Source organism: Meriones unguiculatus, chromosome 10, assembly GCF_030254825.1.
Source record: "Meriones unguiculatus strain TT.TT164.6M chromosome 10, Bangor_MerUng_6.1, whole genome shotgun sequence".
NCBI classification, from domain to species: Eukaryota; Metazoa; Chordata; class Mammalia; order Rodentia; family Muridae; genus Meriones; species Meriones unguiculatus.
The window spans coordinates 104,591,160-104,615,919 of record NC_083358.1 but is presented as its reverse complement, the minus strand read 5'-3'; the positions used below and the strand labels follow the sequence as shown (position 1 = coordinate 104,615,919).

The following is a 24,760-nucleotide window of genomic DNA, read 5'->3' as shown; positions in this document are numbered from 1 at the left end:
TTAGTGAATACTAAAAAGAGCTATTTTCTGTTTTCCTAGGTTTCTATTTGAAGGTGAGAAAACAGAATCCCAGGAATACGGTCACGAGAAACCATGAAAGGACTGGAGGGAATACTGTCCAGTGAAAATGAAAACTAATGAGAAAGTTCCTATTATTACCAGTTACTGCAGAAATACTCGTAATTCACTGGAATACAGTAAATACTCAGAATTATCTTGCCTCAGTAGAAAAAATAATGAACCCATTGGGGCTCAACAATGTACCAGTCACCTAACAAATCACAAAAGCAAGACAGGAAAAAAGCCCAATTGTTTCCAGCTAACCTAACTACATCCCTCTCAGAGCTTTTCAGAAACACACACACATACAAACACACACACACACACACACACACACACACACCCCTCTAACATGCAGCATCATAAAATTCACAATGTATGGCATATACTCAGATATTAACAGACAGCTAGAGAGTCAGGACAACAACTAAGTGAGGGGGATATAATGGTCATTGTAGTATAATTACAAAGAAGAGGATATGAGGTCAGTGATTATCACTGTTACATATATTTAAAAAGTGAAGACAAAGAAGACATAAAGGACCCATAGTGAATTTCAAAACATAAAAACCACAATGTCAGAGACTTAAAAACTGATAGACCAAACTGATGACTAGGCACTGCATAGGGAAGGGTAGTTGATCTGGAAGACATAAAGACATACAGAAACAATTATTTAAATACACACACACACACACACACACACACACTATAGTAAATACCTATAACACTAGCTGGGCTAAGGCAAGAGGATCTTTACTTCAAGGCTATTTCAAGCTGCATGTGAAAGCCTTTCTTAACAATGTAAAGAAAAAAAACCAAAAAAACAAAAAACAAAACAAAGACAAAAACAAAAACAAGCAAACAAACAAAAACCCCTGAAGTTTAGATCCGTACTCTGCAGAGGGCCTACTAGGCTTTGAGTATGATCCAAAAACCAAAAACAAACTTTACAACAACAAATTATTATTTTTTTATAAAAAAGAAGAGCAATAAAAATAAAATAAAAGCACAAAAAGCAACTGTTTGGAATCTCTGACAGCAAAGGAGGATAAATATTATTTCAAGAAATAATGGCTAAAATTGTCTAGCAGTTGTGAACTCACAAGAAAATGAGAGCAACTATGTCACAGCTTATGGGATGCTACTGGAATAGTATTCTGGGGGACTAGTACGGAACCCTATTAGAAAATGGATTCTCACATTAAGAACCTCTGTTTTAGCCTCAAGAAACTAAACAGCAACAACAAAGCTAACACAAAGCGAAAAAGGAAAATAAAATTTAAAAATTAAAAGGAATGAAGTGAACAAATTCTGAAAGACAGTATAATATCAAAACCTAGAACAAACAGATAACCTGACAAAACCTTTCTTTGTCCAAGAGCTTGAAACTGGAGTGAACACTTTTCCAAAAGAAAAGCCCAGACTGTGTGGTTGGTTACGTTGTTAAGTTTTATTACATTTTTAAAGAAGCAGTACAATTCTGTGCAAACTCTTACAAACACTAGGACAGAATGTGTCACAACTATTTCTATGACATCATCATTACAATGGTGCCAGAATAACATAGAAAGGCAAAAGAGATTCACAGGGCAATTTCATACAAAAATTTTACAGGAATAATATATCATTAGTAAAACAAGTAGTATAAATGATAGATTTACTAATTAAAAACATTCATTACTATTGTAACAAAAAGAGGTGAGGGGTGAGCAGGAAAAGCACTTGGTAGAAAATATTGTTCCTGGTTCAAACTCCCAGCAGGCTCCATCACCATAAACTCCCTTAATTAACCTATTAATAGGCACCTACCAGATAAACAACTGAAAAATAAACCAAACACACCGCTAGCACTATACAGAACAGCGAAGCAACAGATGTCTTCCTGAAACTGGGAGGAAGACAAGAATATCCACATGTCTCACTTTTTATGTATAATAATCTGAAAGATAACATTAAGTATAATAGATTTTAAAAAACTGCAAACAATAGCAAGCAAATTGGAAATAAACAATGATTGATATATTAAACATCTTATATACATTTATTAAATATATTAATATGATTAATATACTAAAACAATTAATTTCTGTAGCTAACTAACAAGACAACAGATATTCAAATAAAAAATGTTGTTTATAAGGGCTGGAGAGATGCTCCAGTTGGCCCAGTGATTTAGAGATCGTGCTAGTCTTGCAAAGGACTCAAGTTCCATTTCCAGCACTCATGCTTGGCAGTTCACTACTGAATGAAAATGAGGACATAACCTCTCCAAGGTAAGTTGAGGAAAAGGATTTCATTTTATTTTATAGAGGGAAAGAACAGCCAGAGGCATCTGGAAGAGTCCAGACTGAGTTGGGCCATAGGGGAAAGAGCAGGGAGAAAGCCAAAAGAGGTGGCTAAAGAGAATCAATGAAACCAATAAAAAGGGTGGCTAAAATGGCACCCTATATAGTTATACAGGAAAGAGAAGCTGAGGGAAGAGAAGAGAAGCCCCTTGGCTGGACAGGGTTAAGGTATGCAGGTGGCAAGGTGAAAGGTAGAGAGAGGATCCACTGTTACTGAGTGAGCCTGGAGGCCAAGCAGATGCTTTGGTGTGCTAAGACACCAGAGTTGGCCACTGGCCCTGGGTTTCTTTGGGAGTTAACAACAACCACTTGTAACCCCAGCTCTAAGGTATCCAATGGCCTCTTCAAGCTTCCTGGACACACACATTCCTACATAAATCATAAATCTATTAAAAATGACTTTTTTTTTTTCTTCTAAGAGAGGTTTCCCTGTGTAGCTCTGGCTATCCTAGAACTCATTCTGTAGACCAGAATGGCTTCAAACTCACAGAGATCTCCTTGCCTCTGCCTTCCCAATGCTGGGAATGAAAGGCATGTGACACCAACGCCCAGTAAAAATGTCATTTATAATAGTAAACACATGGCATGTTTGTGGTAAAACATGTCAAAAACCTGTGTCCTGAAAATTACAAAGTATCTGTATGAAATTATAAACTAAATAAAAGTAGAGGTACTTTCTTAATGGATTAGAATCCTGACTAGAGTTAAGTCAACTCTCCTCAAGCAGATCTTGAGACTCAATAGACGTAGGCAAGATGATTCTCAAAGGACTCTAGGAGGACAGAACATGGCTCAATGAAAGCTTGCTTTAACTATGTGAAGCGGTAGGCCCAATCTCCAGTACTGCAAAGTCAATGAGTGAGATAAATAAAAGCTAAAACAAAAACAAAACAAGAACACGTTCTAAACCAGTAATATTCAAAACAGCCAAGGTACTGTCATAGTATTGTCATAGGCACAAACAAACAGCAGTAGAGCGGAACAGAATCTAGGCCCAATAGCTAACTATACAGCTAGCTGGCTTCAACAAAGAAAAAGGTAAAGCACCCAGTAAAGAGCCTTTTCAGCAAAAGGTACTACTTTATTTGGATATCTACAGGCACAAAATGTACTTTGATCTATTATAAAAAAGACTGATAAAAAAAAAAACTTTAGAATATTTTATTCTTCAGCACTACTGAGAATGAAAACACAAGCCACATTCTAGAAAAAGGTATTGTTAAGACTATTTCTTACAAAGGCTTTGTAGGTAGAATATATAATAAAATCAGAAAATTCAACAATTAAAAAATTAAACAACTGAGTGGTGTTGGTGCATGCCTTTAATGCCAGTACTCAGGATCCAAAGGCAGGAAGATCTCTGAGTTCAAGGTCAGCCTGGTCTACAGCTCAAGTTTCAGGACAGCCAGGGCTACATAGAGAAACCCTGTTTCAAAAAAAAATAAATAAATAAAAATAAAAATAAAAAATAAACCCAATTAAAAACAAATAAGCAATACACAAGAAATTTTGTCAGACAATGTACCAAAGATCTCCAATGCATACTAAATGTCATATAAAACAGTGTTTAACACCAGACAGTTGGGAAGCACTAATTAAAATTAAATTGAACTAAAATAAGCTATCATTACATACTTATGAAAATAAGTCAAATTAAAAGACTGGTTATTGAGTATTGGGAGTATACAGAAGAATGCAGAGTGTAACATGGTATATTCCCTTTGAAAATAAACTGGTGGTTTCTTAAAATATTTGACATCTGCTAAACAATATAGTCATCCTAGATAGCTACCCAGGAGAAGTCAGAGTGCACGGAGGCTTTCACAGGAATGTTAACACAGCTTTATTTTTAGCCCGAAAGAAAAAAACAATTCAAATGTCCACCAGGAAGAGATTACACATACAAATTACAGAAATATCACACAATGAAGTATTATTCAAACTAGTGATATATATTATATGGATGAATTTCAACATTATAATGAGTAACTGAAGCCATGCCAAGAACACATCCTTACATGTGGCTACAGAAACCACAAGCACATGTAAAATAGACAAATGGCTGCCTGAGGAGTGCGAGAAGAGGACCATTTGAAAGAGAGCCCAACAGAACATGAATTTTTTTTTCAGAGACAGTAAGTATGTAACCTATTTTGATTGCTGTGATAGCTTTCGTAAGTATGATGTTTCAGAACTTAACATTAACGTTTTCTAATGGCTTATTACTAACTATATCTTATGAATAAAGATGAATAAAGCAGTTTTTAAGCAAAGAAACAAAGAGTATTTAGTAGAAACCCAACAAACTTGTTTTACATTAAATTTTTTTTAATTTTCACACTGAAAATTGCAACTCCACATACTTTGACACTAAAGATATATCTAAACTAAAATTATAAAAAACTTGAAAATAGCCAAAAGAGAGGCTTGTGTAGGAGGATCATGCAGAAAATCTAAAGAGAACAGAAGATAGGCAAGTAAACTATCAAAGTAATAGAACTGACCAGGGTGGTCCACCAGGAACTACAATCACACATTTATGGTAACGCACCTGAACTACTGATGACCTTCAGCAGCACTTGGCTGACTGCATAAATGGAAACAGATGGGCAGATAAAAGAGAAGGACAAATGTCCACGAACTTTTGTTCTCTTATATCCTGAGCTCCTATGCAGCAAAGGCTCAACAGGAAAGAAGTACAGAGGAACACCTGCCATCCAAGCATTTATAAATGCGGCTCCACTCCTCTGCGGCTGCACCCGATCAACATGTCATCTCTGGATCAACTCAACTGTCTTCTCTACTATTAACACCAGACTCAACATCCACCATCAGAGGAGACCTCAATACCACTTCTCATCTTCTTACTGACCACTTGATTTAGCATTCTTTCCTGTGACCTAAAGCAGATTTCTGAAATCTAAGTCCCCCACTGCTCTTCCTTATCTCTCTCAACAGACAGGGAGAAAATATAGAAAGCTGGAGGCAAGAGGGCACAGAAAACAAGTCCTTCTATTTTCTGAGCTCTCTTTATCCTCTGATCACTAGGAAGACAGAGCACCTGTCCTCTACAACAGTCCTGGCTCTCCACCCTTGGCTGCTTCAGCTTCTTTCTCATGAGGCCCCTCCTCTCCTTTTATTTGTAACTTGCTTCTTAGCACCTGATGTTTATTGTTAACCTCTTAAAATAACTGAATCATCTTTCTTGACTATTACATTCCCAAGTATGCTTTCTATTGGGGAAAATCCTGGGTAATACCAGGTTTCCAACTGCAGCAGAGTGACAATTGGTGTTCCTCACTGAAACTGGGAATACTGGAGGAGAATGGCTTAAAAGGAAAGAGATAAAAACTGGCCTGTTGAATTTTGGGATGCTAGTTAAATATCTAAATGGGTCTAACAAAAAAAAAATCAGGTAACGGGAAGTTTTTCAGGAATAAGCTAAGTTGAATAATGCAAGAAAGGGAGTTTACTCAGGGATACATGTAACAGATACACGGATGCATTAGAGATAATATGAACACTGAAAGAATGTTGGACAGGGGCGAAGGTCACAACAGACACTGGATCAGCAAGCACAAAAAAAAAAAAAAGGCAGCAGAGTGTAAAGTCCTGGAGTGTGGCACATAAATGATCTCTGAAGCCAGTCTCCTGTGCTAACTGGCTTTGCTCTGTGCTCACTATTTGTATTACCTTGTGCAAATGGCTTGACCTCTATTCACTTCATTTCCTCCATCGACAGAAAGAAAAAGAAAAAGAAAAATAGCATTTATCCCCTAAGTCTATAAGCTTATAGATCAATCAGTGAGTCAGCATAGACTATTCAGAACTACGAGTTCATTAGGCAAATATGAGAGGCAAGTTTGAAAAATGAAGAATGACATTTTTAGATTTACAAATAGATCAATTGAGATAATGTCTAAAACTTTTTACTCTTTCACTGTACATTTCTTCAATGGCATCGATGTGCCAGGCCCTGTTCTAGGCAGTAGAGATAAGAAGGGAAAAAAAATTAACAAAACACTCTGCCTTCATGGATCTTGTATTCTGTTGAGAGATGAAAAATAAGCAATATAAAGAGCAAACACTAAGGACCGCTATGTATCAGATTCTATTTTGAGTACTTTACGTATATTAAGCCAGTCCATCCCCACAATAGCCTCATAACGTTTATTAAGCTGCTATCACCCACACTGCACAGAGGAGAAAACTCAGATGTGAATTGGTTAAATAGTCAGGTCACAAAGCTAGAATGTAGCAGACATGACTCTGATCCAGCTAGTCTGCTCAGATTCTGTGTTCTCAGTAACTATCCAAGAGCAAAGAAGTGTACAATGTATGGCTCTGGAAGTCAGACTGGTAGAACGGGAAAACAGGTTAGACTTTTTATCTCTAAGGCTAACTTAAATTTTAAAAAAAAAATTGTAGACAACAATAAGGTGAGTTGCATGAATATCTCTGGGAAGATTGTTCTAAGCACAAGTGGTAGGTTCAATGGCTCTGTGATAAAACACAAGCTTAGTAAATGTGAGACACCAAGGTAGGGTTGTCAATGGAGACAGAAAAAAAAAAAAACTTAATAGGAGAAAGAACAAAGGCAGCACATAAAAACTTCAGTTATACTCTGATAGTAAAATGTAAAGTCACTGGAGAGTCACACAATGAAGTACAATTTATAAAGTAAAAAGTGACTGGTTCCCGTATTACAGCAGAATGAAGACTTACGAGAAAGACCAATTAGGAGCTGTTGCTAGTTTATCATCTCTATTACAAATACTTGAAGAAACAGCTTAAAAGTGAGACTTATTTTTAGTGTCAGAGGTTATAGTTCACGGTCCCTGGCTCCACTGTTTCTACATTATCAGGAGAGAATACTAAGGAAGGACGCCTGTAGTTGAACCCTACCTCTAACCCCATACTAGCAAGGAGATGGGGCCACACAGGGAAGATCTTCCCAGGGAATGCCTGCAGTAATCTCCTCCCTCCAATTAGCTCCTCTGCCTACTTCCTTCCAGCTCCCAGTAAGTCCCAATATTGTCACTCCACAAAGGCTTTATCAATAAATTAGGTCAGAGTCCTCAGATCTACTCTTTTCACATATGCCCAATTGCTGGCAACCAAGGCTTAATATAGGAGCCTTTTTGAAGTTACAAAGACATCTTGTAACTCAGCCATTGAAAAGTGCTGTCACAAAAATATAAACAGGAGAGAGTAACTCAGCGCAGGGTAAGCAGTACCTAGATCCTAGATCCATTTCACAGGTAAATGGAAAAGAATTTCCTGAAAAACTGGAGGTTATGTGTGAGATAAAGAAATAAAAATAACACTGAGATTTCTGGCATAAGCAAGAACAGAAAAAAAAAAAAAAAACAGAAACAGAAAGAACTATAGAAACAGGGTTTTATGACACCAAGAACTACAAAAAAACTGGGTTATTGATACTGACATGCACTTGAGGAATCTACTGAATGTTTCAATAAAGAAGTCTAACAGACAAGTGGAGACAAAGGATAAAGAAGACTAGCATTCTAAATCTGAGATTTGTCAGTGTTATGTGGCTCTTTCCTCAAAGATAAAACTGTTTTCTTTTTGAGGGAAGCTAGTTAAGATAAAAGATATTCTAAAGGAAGATGAAACATTTCACACTATAGGGAACCTCCTTAATAAGCTCAGGAAGTAAACATCTCAAAGACTCAGAAGTCCCTGAAACTGACAGATTCAGTAGCCCCCCCCATTCTCCAAGCATGTTTAAGCAGAAAGGACTGCTGAGAGAAACTCTCAGACAAGCTGAGCTTAAAAGAGGCTCAAGCTGAGCCACCTAGGAAAGAGAGAGAGAGAGAGAGAGAGAGAGAGAGAGAGAGAGAGAGAGAGAGAGAGAGAGAGAGAGAGAGAGAGACCAACCAAGCTGTCTACAAGGATCAGACAAGCAGAGCTGCTTGGAAGAAGCAGAGATCATCTGAGATGTCTAAGAGAGGCTCAGACCACCTGTGTTGCCTCAAAGAAGTCTCCAAGCTGTTGAGCTGCCTACAGGTTATGAAATGCACCTGAGGTTTCCAGCTTTCGTGAACTGTTCACCATGCTGGGGTGGGCTTTGGTGACGCAGCTGTCTTTGAGTCATTTCTGCTCCCTTACCATATTTCTCCAAGTATCCACAACAAAATTCACTGATTCACCAAACTGTACTTTGGTGGTATCTTATTTTAGTCTGTTCTTGATTCTCTATCTAGGTGAGTAGATGATTATTTTTATCTCCTCAAAAACAGTATCACACAACAGTTAGTATGCAGCTGGTATTTCACACTATAGCACTGGAAAGAAGGCAAAGAGTAGGGATGACAAAGAGCAAATTCATAAAGACTGAGTACAGCTAATTGAGACTAAAACAAAAGCAAAAGAATGTCCTAGAAAGCAAGTACATCAAGCAAAGAAACAGATGCTGACAGCTAAGCAAAGTGGCTGCTGCATTTAAAGAACACAGAGATTCCCAGTAACATTCCAATTTTTTTTTTCCTATAGCATCATGTATCTGGAGAGTGTATTCAACAGTTCAAAACAGGAAGTACAGTTCTTCCAGTTTATTTATGATTATGAGTGGGAGTATGTGGTTATGGTATGCACACAAGACAGAGGACAAACTTTAGGAGCTGGTTTTCTCCCTTCACCTTGGGCCCTGGGGACTGAACTCAGGTTGTTGAAGAAGTGTGCTGAGAACAAAATGCAAGAGAATATTTTGGTAAAAAATAGCACTATAGACTGGTAATGTATAATAGTACAAATTAAAAGATTATCCTTAAGAGCTAATGTTTGTCATTAGGAGAGATTTAGTAATGGTAAGAAAAGTTGTGAAGGGTCAGGCAAATAAGCTCCAGCATTGACTCAGCAACAGGGTCATTGTTGTCATCAGTTTTTATTTTATTTTATTATTATTTTATATATGTGGCTGTTTCACCTGTACATATGTCTGTGGACCACATGTGTGAAGTGCCCACAGAGGCCAGAAGGTGTTATATCTCCTGGAACTTGAGTTACAAATGGATGTGAGCTTCCATGAAGGTGATGGGAATTAAACCCAGTCCTCTGGAAGAACAACCAGTGCTCTTAACTAAGCCATCACTCCAATCCCAGTAAGTGTATTTTAAAGAACACTTTTTCCTTTTTTAAGAGTTTTGTACTTTGGTACCATACGCCAATTTCTGAATTTGTTATAAGAAAGGATTACCAAGTACTTAGGTTAAAATAAAGCAAAACAAAACAAAACTAACAACTCACAAATAGAACTAAAGGAAATGAAACAGAAGATGTAAGTCTTCAGCTCTATAGATGAGGAAAAATGTGTTTTTCTATTGGAACTACTGTGAGGGTAGACTGATGTAATAAGCTGTGGGAATTTGTCTTGGTTTCCTTACAGATCCATTCACGCTCCCGGGCAGCTGGCCTAGGAGAGAACAGTACAGAAATCTAAGGTCTACCTAAGACCTAAAACCATAAAGTATCACTTAATAGTTTGGCTTCTCTGAACCACTGACTCGGGACTGCCTATGTGTCAGATCTGATGACCACATGTTACAAGATTCTTCTGATTTTCAGAAACTGAGGATACATCTTAAAGCATGCCTAACTGCCAGCCACTCTCACATCCATCTCAGCAGTCAGGCGGTCTGCGGAGACATTTCTAACAGAAGCTCTTTCTAGAAGCAGCCCCCATAACAAATCCAGAATACAAGCGGGTGTGAAGCATTTTCAAATACATTATCTCATAAACATGACCGTGAGCTTCATACTAAAGAAATCACTAGGAGAAATAACAGAAGCACAGACGCTCAACCCTTTATTTAAAATGTTAAGCAGGAAAACCAAGGTTTGTACTGTAACTCCAAACATTATACCCATTCTAATCTTTCTACAATTTTAAATTTAGCTGTATAAACTTAATGAACTGGTAGTGACTGGTTTTCTATATTGGCTTAATTTTAAATCATCAAATAGTACAGGCTAATCAGTGTACTTAAAACTGAGAAAACTAAAGTAAAAAAGAATTTAGAACCAATGATTTGCCTTTAAATCTAGGTTCCTTGTAATATTTTTTTATATCTGTTACCAAGTCCTTATCCTAACAGTAATTACTAGCAATTACTCTCTGATTGCTATGTACATGTCACACATTATCATCACTCTAATTATAATACAGTTAGCCAAAGCTGAATGGTTAACTTTCAGTTCAATGAAATGTTTGTTTTGCAGCCTATTTATAGATATGACAGATGTACACTGATCCAAGATAATGATGGAATTTGATATACTTTCCAGAGCTGATATAAAACATACAAAAACACAAGAAAGAACAAATCAGGCAATTTAGTAGGAGTGCAGCTGCTAACAGGGTATGACGGCAACTTGCTAAGGTTTAAAATCTGTCTGCCAAAATACCCAGTGAATAGCGCTTTCTGTAGCATTTTCAAAATTAATGACTGCTGATGATGAATATATTACAAAGTAATTTTATATTTATTTTGTGAAAAAAGTGACAAATGAGTTCTCCTTTTTGATTGGGCCTCTTATTGTGGTGAACTATGCATAACACAAACAGTGTTACTCGCACCATTGTGAAGTATGCTGGTCAGTGATATTGGTTATGTTCAACAAGTGACCACAATCACTACCCGTTCCCAAACTTTTTCATCACCATAAACTGAAACCTTGCACAAACAACTCTTTATTCTCTTCTCTCTTCCACTGTTTTGTTTTGTTCATTTGTTAGCCAGAGATGAGCCATTTTGTAAAACTCCTCCATTTTGGTTGAACTGTGTCAATTCCAGTAACCAAGTAACATAGCTCTTAGATGTAAAGTAACTTGTCTCTTGAGATTCTTGACTGCCTTCCTTGTGAACCTAGTAATAGCCAGTGAGGAGAGGTGCTTATTGATCACCTAACCTTTTACTGACTGCTCACTGTTACGATCAGCACCAGCCAACTGAACAGCAGAAGCGAAACTTCTCAGTCCTTGCCTCTGCACTATAACTACCCCAGCTTGTAAGCAGAGAAGACACTGATTCTCAGAGACCCCTCTGCCATTCTCCCTACCCCCGGCAAAATATAAAATAAAACAACGGCCTGAACTGTCAGCAAGCTGTTTTTCCTCTTGACTTTCTTTATCCTTGACCTTTCAATTTGGTTTTGTTTTGAGACAGTTTCACATAAAGCCAAGCTATACTAAAACTCACTCTACAGCTCAGGCTGGCCTCAAACTCACAACCTTCTTGTCTCTCTCTGTCCCTGGACTGCTGGGGTTATAGATATAATAATATAGTTCCATTTCTCTTCCACTGAAGCCACTGCTAACTTCTACCCTACTTTCTATCTCTATGAATCTGTGTTGATGTAAGTGCAATCATGTATGTACAAATATATTATTCATATAGTATATAATGTGTATGTGGGTTTTGTCGTTTGGTTATCTGTTCATTTAGCATATTGTTTTTAAAGGGCTCACATATTACAGAATGTATCATTCCTTTTTTAAAAATCACGGAGTAATATTATATTGTAACACTTATACCATAAGGATCTAAAGCTAGGATTAATACAGAGATTTAATTAGTTCACAATTCTGATGATTCCAGATCGTGGTGTCCGTATCTACTCAACTTTAGTGAAGGCAATCAGGCTACATCAAACATAGCCAAGCATTCAGACAGGGAACTGGTAGAGGGCCAGCTATATGGGGTGGGTTTATTCTAAAACAACCCATCCTCATCAGAGCTACCTCCCTCCACCAGAGCAGCATCAACGCCTTCTGGAGACAGGGCTCCAATGACCCAACTTTTTCCCCATGTACCACTGTAAAGTGCTCTAGTTAGTGATAGTAGTTATGTTCACAGATGAGTAATCATGAACGCTACCCATTTCTGGAACTCTCATTTCCTCAAGGTTTCACTACCTCACTATTCTTACCCACGGACAGTGTCCATCAACTGCCCCCCTGGAGGACAAACCACATGGAGAGCAGCTCATTTCCAGCCCCTGGCTTCTGTGAACACTGGGATATAGGTATCTGAGTCTGCTTTCCATGCATTTGGTGTCTATTGATTTGAATTTTTTTTTTGGCGGGGGTGGGGGGGTGGACTGCCAGGGTTTTACCCTGGCTGCAACATTTCCTGTTCCCACCAGAAATGGCAAGTGCTCTACTTTCCCCACCTTTGCCAAGGATTGCTTCTGCTCTTCTGATTACAGCCACCATGGGACATGTGAAGTGGTAGTTAGATATCTATCTCACAGTGGTTTTCATTTGCATTTCCATGAGGACACTATACACTTTTCATTTGCTTATTTCCACTTGCGTATCTTCTTGGGAAGAATAACTATTCAAACAATTTGGTCTGTTTTTGTTTATGTGACCTTCTTGTTGATTTATTGTGGAAATATACCCTCACCATACATGTAACTCTTGTTTGGCAGGTTATCTTTAACTCATAATAGTGTCATTTGATGTACATATGTTTTAAATTCTATTTACATCTAACTTATCTTCCTATGGTTATCTAGTTTTGGCATCATATTAAGGAATCTATTGGCCTGGATATTCATCTGAGGGTTTTGTAGCTCAGGCTCAACCTGTGCATCTAAAGAAACTAAGCAAGAGAGAGGACCCTAACTAAAATGTCCAATCCCCATCCAGAAAGACAAAGAGGATGGACATCAGAAGAAGAAGAAAACAGGAAACAACCTAGGAACCTACCACAGAGGGCCTTTGAAAGCCTCTGCCATTCAGACTATCAAAGCAGATGCTGAGCCTGTTAGGCAACTGTTGGGCAGCGTGAATGGAATTTTAGGTAAGAACTGGGAAATAGAAAGAGCTGGAGAGGACAGGGTCTCCACAAGGAGAGCAACAGAACAAGAAAATTTGAACACAGCGAACTTCCCAGAGACTCATACTCCAACCAAGGACTATTCATGGAGATAACCCAGAACCCCTGCACAGATGTAGCCCAGGGCAGTTCAGAGTCCAATTGGGTTACATAGTAATGGGAAGAGGGACTGCCTCTGACATAATCTGATTGGCCTGCTCTTTGATCACCTCCCCCGGGGGGGGGGGGGGAAGCAGCCTTACCAGGCCATAGTAGAGGACAATGCAGCCACTTTTGATGTGAACTGATAGACTAAGATCAGAAAGGAGAGGAGAACCTCCCCTATCAGTGGACTTGGGGAGTGGCATGCAAGCAGAGGGAGGAGGGAGGGTGGGATTGGGAGGGGAGGAGGGAGGGGCTTATGGGGGGATGCAGAATGAATAAAGTGTAATTGATGAAAAATTAAAAAAAGGGAAAAAATAAAAAAAAGAAAAAAAAAAGCACCCACAAAAAAAATTTAGTTGGATTTTTAAAAATTCATTCTAAAATAATTTTCATAGAATTCATCTTCAGTCTTTTTCAAGTGTTTATCAAGTTTTTTCTTTAACACTTATTAAAGAAAGTGTGGTGTTGGCTGTACAGTGGAGAACCTTCTATTTCTGTTTATTACCAGAATTTAAAGGTAATGCTCTATTCCTGAAGACACCACACTCTTCAGACAAAGGACTTAGAAGAATCATGCTGGAACTGACCAGGAAGTCTGTTCTGTGAGGAGTGGCTCTTATAGTATTGGATGGTGTTATTCAAGCTGCCTACGAAAAGGAACAGCTCATAGTCCTACCCAGCTGTAATGACACAACATTGAAGCACAACAATGGCTAGACCCAGAAGATTTCCACAATGGTACAAAAGTAGTACTCTTGCCTTGGGAGTAACCAAACAGCTAATTGGACTTAAAGTTTGCTCAACAGGAGGGAATTCATGCCTGGTACTTTACACATAGCCAACTACATATGGATAGGTTGTAGAACTGAGAGTACCTTCTTCTGACAGGTTCCTAAACCTATGTAATTTCTGTTTTCTAAATACTCATCCTTAAAATTCACAGAAAAGCACAGCTTTCGCTCCTCATCAAAAGGTCCATTTTGCAACAGGTAAGAGACTATTATAGAGATCCACAACCAGTCAAAATGCAGAGTAAGTGAATGCAGGGTTCCCAACCCCAAGTGTTACATCTACAACATAATCTCTACATCTACGACTCAAGGAAAATCATGGAAAAGGGGTGGAAAGAGTGTAAAACCCAGAGGCCTGAGACATCTTGCTGTTAGACAATATCCTCTGGACACGATGAAGAAAATGTGCCCATGAACTTTCAAGACCAACACAGTGACAGCACCAGTTGAAATACCAATACAGAGAAGGGAAATTACATATGGTCCCACCCCTAGATGAGAAAGGAAAAATGAAAGTTCTCCAGAGAGGAGCTCTCACATGGGTTGTGCAATTTCAAGTGGTCAGCCCTAGTCACACATACTTACAAGCAAAGTTAAATAGGCACACACACAATACATGTAACAATAATTATTAAAGGAAAGATGATAAATGTGGGAGGGGTAAACATGGGGGAGAGATGGAGGAAGGGAGTAGGTATGATGTAGATGCAGTGCTCGTATATAAAGTTTTTTAAAACCTATTAAAATAATAAAGTTTAAAGTACAGTTCCATAAGAATAACAATGTTTCAAGTGCTCACTTATCATTTGTTTAGTGACTATATTCATGTTCTATAATTACAAAAAGCTCTGTTGTATAAAAACCTTTTAGAATGTTTCAAAATTATTACAACTGTAAATAATTCCTAGGTTCAGTAAATAAGTGCTAGATTCAGAACGCAAAAACATTAACACTCATTGAAACATTGTGTCTACAGGGTTAAGTTTGCTTTCAATCTAATAGTCAAAGAACTGTGCTTCTGTTGAAGTGCACTGACCTGATCATGAGCACCATAAAATGGGCAAGACAGAGATCTCTAGGTAAAGGTCTATAGAGACAGTCCTTGCACACAGTAGTACAATAGTAGTCTATACTGAAAGCAATGTCCCAACAAAGTAGTCTCCAAACATGACTTCTTTTCACAATATCTTCTGACCTGAACAGTACAGGCTCACTGATCACTTAAGTTTTCCTTTTCTGAATTGCTTCCTCTTCCTACCTCAGCACTCTCTGAGTGAGCATCTATTTCTCATGATCTTTTAAGAGGTCCTAATATAGAAAGGGTACAAAAATCATTTTCTAGATATGTTCAAGTGTATCTTCTTATTGTAAAATTTACCTTTAATTGCTAGGAAATGTAAGTTAAGCTTTATATATGGACTTGACACTGTATGCTTCTGACTTTATACTGTATATTGTAAGAAAAGCTTCTCCGATTATACATGCAACCCTTAATTAGCTTTTTATGTTTTTCATCTTAGACACTTAAATAGTTATGCTATATAAAACATACACTGAGATATTCTACAGCCAAGAGATACTGCAGAAACTGGGCATAATTTTTCCACATTAGAAATTCAAAATCTTGATTAATAATTTAAGGAGGCAAATGTTACAATCTGATTTGTTAAAATTACTAAGTAGACATCCAATCTAGTCACTCATTTTATAGCATAAGAAAACTACATTTTTGTTTTACAAATGCAGCTCTAAACCTTTTGGTTTTTCAAAAATATTTCTATTCAGTGTGAACACTAGCTCTTATATTTCTTCAAAGCAAAGAAAAAGGTGAATTCCATGTAAAGAACTAAGGAAGAGGGGGAAAGTACATGAGAAAAAAAAATCATGACTGGGATCTATGAGCAACTTCTGAAAAGTAGCTTGCAAGACAATCCATTGCAAACACCTTCTAGCTCCTGGTATTCAGACTGGCATGGTTTTCACTGGCAGAGCTAACTGTGCTTTCACTTCAATACTTAAAATCAAATGATTGTTACCTTTGTCTCTCATTTACTACTCCATTATACTACTGTTAATTTAAAATATAACACAAACACGTCTTATTAGAAACAAAGTTGTTGCTTGTATTTATTTTAGTTTCTTTACTGTTTAAAAGAGAGCAGCATTTATAAAAACCTTAAATTACTACAATTTTAAGTTCAATACTTCCACACAAAAATTTACTGACTGAAACTCAATACCTTCAAAGGTGAATTCTAAAGCCCTGATACTATTAACCTCTGCAAACAAAACATTTCCCACCAGGCAAAACAATCATTTCTGCCAGTTCCACATTAACTACTATACTTCTCTATTGCATTTACCATATTATATTCTAACCGCTTCTCAGTGTTTCTACCTATCTTGCTGGTCTGGGAACGCCATAAAATCAGATCAAACCCTAATTCCTTCACCATCTTTAGTCTCATATAAGAGCCTAGTATATAATAGATGAATAATACCCTTTTCCTTAAAAGAATGACTAGACACAGTCCATCCAATGGCAACTGTCCCTTTTCCAATAATTTAAAGTTACATCTATTCTGAATTCATTCTTATCTCAAACAATGTTCTTATTTACAAGATATGATTATTATTCATTATCCTTCAAAGTGTGACACCATATTTCTGCAAAGTACTTATAGATACATAAAAGAAAATATTCTTGTGAGACCCCTTGCCAATACTTCCTTTTCACAAAGAAGCCATAATCTTTTGCCCACCAAGTCCTATTCCTATGGTACCTCTGACAGGCATAACCACTCTCATCCCCTCCCACCTTTCGACAGAGTCTCACTATATATGGCTGGCCTGGAATTGTCCATGTAGACCAGGCTAGCCTCAAACTAACAGAGTTCCTCTTGCCTTTGCCTATTGTGTGCTAGGATTAAAGGTATGCACTACAAAGCTTCAGATATGCCCTCTTTCACTCTTGGTAGGCTGATATCCAGGCCTGACAGTCAGATGAACTGACCTGTCCTGACTAAGGTGTCAGCACACACTGTACAGGAGTCACTTCAGTTTGTGACTCTACTTAAAGCACAAGATTTTTTTTTTGGGGGGGGGGGGCGGGCAGAATACATATTTTACTATGTAGTCCAGGTTGGACTCAAAACAATCCTCTTGGGGCTGGAGAGATAGCTTAGCTGTTAAGAGCAATGACTGCTCTTCTGTTGTTGTTTTTGTTTTGCCAGAAAAGATATCTCTCTGCAGCCCTGGCTGTCCTGGAACTCGCTCTGTAAACCATGTTGGCCTTGAACTCACAGAAATCTTCCTGCCTTTGCCTCCCAAGTGTGGGAAACAGAGTCCCCACCACTGCCCAACTGTAATAGCTGATCTTCAGAGGACCGAGGTTTGATTCCCAGTGGCAGCTCACAACTGTCTGTAACTTATTCAAGGGGAACTGAACGCCCCCTTCTGGCCTCCCTTGGCACTGCGCGCACAGTGCATCTGGTACACTGACATACTCGTAAGGAAAACACCCATGCACGTAACATTTTCAAAAACTCAGCCCTTTTGCCCGAGCTCCCCAATGTGCTCGGATTATAGAAATGTGTCACACCATCAGGCAAGACAGAAAGTTTTTTTAAAAAAGAAAATCCTTTATTTTTATTTTATGTGTGTACGAGTGTTTTGCCTGCATGTATATAAGTGTACCATGTATATGCAATGCCCATAGGAACCAAAAGAGGGAAGTTGTTCAGATAACCAGTAGGGTCAGGCCTAGACTAGGAGTTGTAATTCCACATAGCGTTCCTTTCACCACCTCAAGCAAAGACTTCTTAAACAACCTTTTTACCAAGTCAGCAATTGTACTAGAAATACTTACACTGACCCCAGCGCCCTGTCCTTGGGTTTAAATAATTTGGATAAAGACCATTTGGGCGTTCCATTTTCTGGAGTAGTTTCCGAATGTGCATGACCTAATCAAAATGAAATTAAGAAGGTAATTAATAAAAACAGGTCTCATCAGGCTTTCTATTAGCCTACACTCTGGTTTCTTTCTCACTTGGAACCTACACTCATCTTCTACCCTGTCATGTGTGGTAGTCATGAAGGGCTTGTTTCTTAAATGATGCATTAGTTATAGTATTATTTTAAAATCAAACAATAATAGAAGTAGCAAAATAAAAAAGCTCATACAGTATTTTAAACTCTCAGTTTATTATATAGATTTGACTATCAGAAACATCAGCCAGATATTCCAGATACATCCCTGTATATATTCAAATATAAGAATAAAAATGACTTCATAGAAATGGAATCAAAACTTTCTATGAAAAGTATTAATTTGAATTTAGTAAGTGATGAAGTACTTGAAGTAAAAATCAAACTGCTGGTTTTAAATACTCGGCCAATAAAACATTTCCCCTAAATTCTTAAAGCTCTCCTTGAGATTAAGGGAGGAAAAAGGAATCACAAAATAATTAAGAGACTGATGATTTCCCTAAAGCCCAACTCTGCTCTGTCTGTAGATTGGTTAGATCTGATAGGTACTTTCAAATGGGGAACAGGCAGTGCAGCAGAAAAGGTGTTCTATTTCTTGTATTCTTGGTTTTGTGAAGTTATTTTTACCTAAAATTGTGATCACTCAGATTTTGAGAAGATAATATGTCCATGCTGTCCTTAAATATGACTGATGGTTTGACTTGGAATATACTCTCTCCCACAGCATGTATATATACTTCAGCTTTCTGGACCTGAGCACACTAATAGTTTTAAGTACAATGATTCTCATCATCTTTTTTTTTTTACTGGTTTTGGCATGGTGTTTTAGATGAAGCTCAAGAATCTACCTATATCACTAGACTCTTCCATATACAAGGCCACCATCATGCACAGCTGCAATGTGAATGATAGCACACAACACTTTTAGACACTTCTAAATGACTTTAGAAAAGCCAAAAAAAAAACCTTGGCTTTTGACATGTGAAATTACATATAATATTGTCTGTGTTTCTCAGCACATTATTTCCTTTCTCACTGTGTTCTTGCTGTCTCTAATAGCATTTCTAAGTTCTGTCTTCTAAGTCCTTCCTTAACAACTCAAACCCCATCATTCCTATGTTGCTTCCACTTTGGCCTTCTTTCTGGTAGTAATCTCTTCGCTCTGGAACTGAGCACATCTTACTGTATGAGCACTGTATCTCAGTTTATATTCTTATTCTACAAAAATTGGGGTGTATAAGAGCCATGCTTTCCATATGGTGATACTTGGCCAGGATTTTGTTTTGTTTTGTTTTGTTTTCTCCCTCTGGTGTTTGTTATTCCCATGGTCCTTCCCTTCTTTTGTTCTGATAAATCTCTACAAATTATGTACTTACTCTGTTTGAATGATTTATTCATCATCATTCTTCCCCCTCCCCCTTTTTTGGGAGGGGGAGGACTCTTAAACTCATCAAAGAGTCCACATCGGCATTAACAGGTTCATTTGTCTTAGTCTTGCCAGTACTGGGATTACAGGTCTATACTGCCACACTGACTATCATCTGCTTTCCTGACTTAAGTATTCACAAGGAAGTTTTGACATGAGGTTAGACTGAGGTTTCCAACCTTCCCTTCTCCCTGGTCAGCTGAGATTGGAATCCTAGATGCCTGCAACACAGACATCTGTCACTCTTTCCCTCACTGAAGTTGGCAAACAAACTTAACTTGCCTGTGAGATTGTTGCAAGGATACTTTCCTAACTTCTTAGCACACTTCTTCCTAGTACAAAAAGTCCTCATCATCAGCTGCTACCCTATCCTTACTGTGAACTTACCCCCTCCCAGATTTGTGGTAAATGAAGTTTTATTCCTGCCACATAAAGTAACTTCTTATAAATGATCCTTTCTTACTTTTTGCAGCTAATATAAACAAGAAATTTAAGTCTAGGTTGATATTTTATACCTCTGCAATTAAACATTTGTTTCTAGTGTAAAGTTAAGTAGAAAAAGATACAGTCATGTCCATGTTAAAGATTCTATAAGGATGGTTAACTAGTTAAAATACCATTATTATATACTGTTAGAATATTTTGGGTTCAGAACTAAACTATCTTAGTCTTAATACACGTCTTAATAGCCATCCCTTACCTACCTCTGTGTGTAACCTAATTCCTTATGACTATTAGATCTTCTTCTTGAAATGTCCTAACAGACCTCTGGCTTCTAACAGCCCAAAGGCTAAGAGTGTTATCAATTAGCATCTGAGACCCAGAAAGAGATATACATTGCTGTAACTCATGTCCCTAACATTTCCACGAATATATTTTAATGTGAGTCTTCACTTAAGATTTTATTTTGTTCCGTTATTACAAAAATTCCTTGAAACTATTACTTTGCTGAAACAATAACCTGAATCTGTGTTCTGGGGGTGAGGGCAGGGCAACAGGATGCTCACATTTGGCTCTAAAAAGCTGAGCTTTACATTCGTAGTGGTCATCTGTATTTAAATAGTCAAGTTCTAACGTTCTGGTATTAGAACCAGTAATAGAACCAACAGTTAGCACGCACAATACCCTGAGGTAAGATACACTTCACCATAAAGGAAATGAAAAAGAAAACCCTCCTTTCCTCAGAGAGGCAGAGCCAGGCGGATCTCTGGGAGTTGGAGGCCAGCCTGGTCTCCAAAGTGAGTCTAGGTCACCCAGGGCTACACAGAGAAACCCTGACTTGAGCCTCCACGGCCAAGCCCCATAAATAAGAAAACCCTTCTTTCAGAAACAAAAACCCACAAACCTGTAAGACTATTTTAAAATATCCAGTAGAATAAACCAAATGCTCTGTGAATAAACAGTATTTTCTCTCTTCCTTTGAAATTATTCAACTTTTAAATTTTGAATTTCTTGTTTTAGCATGATGGCTACAGAGTTCAGACCTTGATTAGAAATGAGAATAGAATTTTACAAAATAGTGGTTATAACTTCTTAATAAATACTTTAAGTATGTTCTAAGTAAAAAGAAGATAGATAGATAGATAGATAGATAGATAGATAGATAGATAGATAGATAGATAGATCCTAAAGAGAAAACAAGCAATAAAAACCAAAGCCTTTAAGTCTTTTGGCAAACTTTTAAGTCTTCTATAACAAACAAAAAACTAACCTTTCTGTAGTAAGTCAGGTCACCAGTCAAGTAGCTGAGGTGGACAAACTCCATATGCAGTGTGCCAAATTCAGCCAGAATGCTGCTACCTGCAGACGCCCAGCCCCAGTTTCGACCTACTCCACTGAGTGAAAGGGGAATAAAAAGAGACAGAATTGGGGAAAGACCAAAACTTGTTTTTAAATGAAAACATGTATCTTCAACAGATCTTAGAAATTATTACAGTTAACATAATAGTTGGGGGAGGTAGAAAGACCTGGAGGGGACTGAAGCTTTACAAGGAGAGCAACAGAACCAAAAAGTCTGAGCACAGGCGTCTTTTCTGAGATTGATACTCCAACCAAGGACCATATATGGCAATAACCCAAAACCCCTGCACAGATATAGCCCATGGCAGCTCAGTCTCCAAGTGGGTTCACTAGTAAGGGAAACAGGGGCTCTCTCTGACAAGAACTTGGTGGCTGGCTCTTTGATCACTTCCTGGTGAGGAGGGAGCAGCCTTACCAGGCCACAGAGGAAGACAATACTGCCAGTCCTGATGAGACCTGATAGGCTAGGGTCAGATGGAAGGGAAGGAGGGCCTCCCCTATCAGTGGACTGGGAAAGGGGCATGGGAGAAGAGGGGGAGTGGGATTGAGAGGGGATGAGGGAGGGGCCTACAGTTGCGATACAAAGTGAATAAATGGTAATAAATTAAAAAAAATTTTAAAAATTTCTCAGTAATACAGCCAGGTTGTAAAAATCAAGATAACATAAAAAGTATACATCAAATATATTTTATCTATTCTCATTCCTTTACATCAACTAGCTCTATAATCACTTTTTACTAGCTTCTTACACATGCAGTATTTTTATAAATATACAAGCAATCATATATATTTTTATTTTCTACCTCTTATAAGCAAAGCATAAGCAAAATGTACTAACTGCTCTGATCAGGCACTGTATTCTTATACAGTGTATTCTGTATTTATGTCAGTTCACAAAAGCAGCTTTTTCATGTGGTTTTAATAGTTACAGAGAATTCTGTACAAATAATGATTCCCTTATACACTTGCATATTAGTCTAATCTTTTATGCTGTCAATTTAATATACTATAATGATCTGGGTTAAGAACATACTAAAATCTACATCTGGACGTACAAAGCACTACCTTTTATAGTTCCTTCATTATACAATACTATTGAATTACAATACAATACTCATTGAAATTATCAGAGGCAAATACAACTATCACATTTTTCTTCTATAGCTAGAAGTGAGAATCAAAAAAGGGGACACAGTAACTATGTAAGACAAATGTTAATTTTCACAAATAGGAAGAACTTGCTATGCTGTAGGACAGACATCAATAAACATGGCATATAATATACATGTTCTTATAATAAATAAAGCCATTGAAATAGTGAGAACTATTATAAAGAAAATAAGTTGAAAACAGAATACTGACTACTAAGGACAGGAAACATAGAAGAAGAAAGGTTCTTTCTATATTATGATCAAACAAAGTTTCTGAAGTGATGAAATTTCAGCTGAGCCCTGATCACAGGAATCTCTGATGAACAGACCTCCAAGAAGAAAATTCCCTATAACGGAAACAGCAAATGCAATAGTTTAAAGGGAAATGAAGAGGCTGGCTGTAGCTAAAGGTTAGAAAGTTGCTTCTACAAGACGCAATAAGAGCGCTATCAGTCACATAGACCATGTAAGGATGCTGTTCCATGATGGTAAATGGTCAGAATTTTTGTGTTAGTGTGACAGAGGGACACAAAACATTTTAAGGAATACAGTATATATTTTAGGAGTAAAGCATTGCATTTAGAGATAGCTAGATTTCAGCTAACTAATAAATTTGCTTCAGCTATAAGCAGCTATAAACCTAGGCAAGTCCAACAGTCAACAATTTACCATGTAAAAACCAGCTAAAAGCAACAAAGAAAAACATCATTCAATATATATGCAGATACTTTTCAAAATACCAAATTCTAAACAAGGCTTTTTTAAAATCTTTTATCGCACAGACAGAATTGTAAAATATAAACTTTGACTCATATATATTCCAACTCAAAAGAAAACTCCAAAGAGTAAAACTACTCAAGACAAATACAACTTAAAAAAATGAGCTGCCCCAACCTAACACCATCATAATTTTCCTACAAATGTTATGCTTTCTCAACTGATCAAAGGGAGACATTAAAATGCTTCCATATATACACGAATAACAAAGGTGTGCAGTGAATACTAATAAACAAAACAATTAAAAACAACATGACTTCTCTCGTTGCTAAGCTAAACAGCAGCAAAGAGACATTAGAAATGTTTGGCAAACTTTTGATGATTAAATAGTAATCAATTTAAGGGTCTTGTAATTATTTTGAATTGCTTTGATAATGGATCACCTACAATTTTTATTTTGCTCAAAGTCTAAACAAAATCTTTAATCTATGTATTTAAAGAACAAAGCTTCTACTGAACAGCAATTTTTAAGAACAAAGCTTGCCAACAACCAATGTTCATATTTATTCCATCAAAACCCAAGAAATTAAAGCCCTCATACCATATAAGTTTAAACTCAGAATCCTGACCAATAGAAATAAGTATTTAATAGAACTCCAACTTTTACTCAGATTTATTTATATATGAAAATACAAAGTCTGAAATAGTTATACATTATAATATGTAAAAATTGTAATATAGAAATATACTTCATTTAAGCATATTTTTTCTCTAAAACAACTATACATATGTTGTTTTATAAAAAATGAAAATCTCAACCATTCTATTTTACCAATAAAGATTCAGGAGCCAGATGCTGGGGTGAAATCCTGCTAGCTCAGAGAGGCCCAGGAGCAAAAGGCCAAAAACCCAAGGGCAAAGGCATGCTAGTTTAACATCCCAAAAAGCCAGGGAACTGAGGAGCTGAAGTAAAAGTAGAGCTTAAGCTAAAAGCTCTTTCGTCTCCATGATCTCTTAAATACCCCTCAACTCAATGTCCCTCTTACTCTTTAATCCCTGTCCACTGGTCTCTTGCTCTGCCTCTTGACCTAGGGTTAACTTTATTAAGTCCTGTGCACAAAGAGCGCTTGGATTAAAGGTATATGCTAGGATTGGGTGAATCACAATATAATCACCTTTTTACAATAAAAAATTCTTGGATTTAAGGTGAATGACAGGGCTCAACCACACCAAACAAGACAGGGTTTTCCAGTTCACAATTTTGGGGTTCATAATGGGATCAAATATCCTGCAACATATATACAATATTTTTCAAACAAGAATGAAATGAGGAAATTAACAATTTCAAATGTCCATTAAATGTTTCCTCAACTTTCTTAGAAATAATTTTATTTTAGAAATAGTTTTCAGAAGAACTATTTCACAACACATTATTTAAAAATTTTAAATTGGGGCTAGAGAGATGGTTCAT

General features: G+C 37.3%; 1 protein-coding gene across 3 annotated transcripts in view; it reads right to left on the bottom strand.

Annotated features, from left to right (window-relative positions):
- The window catches only part of Man1a2 (mannosidase alpha class 1A member 2), a 133,761-nt gene that overhangs the window by 36,124 nt on the left and 72,877 nt on the right, over positions 1-24,760 (bottom strand). For all 3 annotated transcript variants that reach the window (XM_060392977.1, XM_060392979.1, XM_060392978.1), the window contains 2 exons: positions 21,333-21,456; positions 18,077-18,170 (listed from right to left, as the gene is read on the bottom strand). In XM_060392977.1, coding sequence (XP_060248960.1) covers positions 18,077-18,170; positions 21,333-21,456 — 218 coding nt within the window. The remainder of the gene's footprint in view (positions 1-18,076; positions 18,171-21,332; positions 21,457-24,760) is intronic.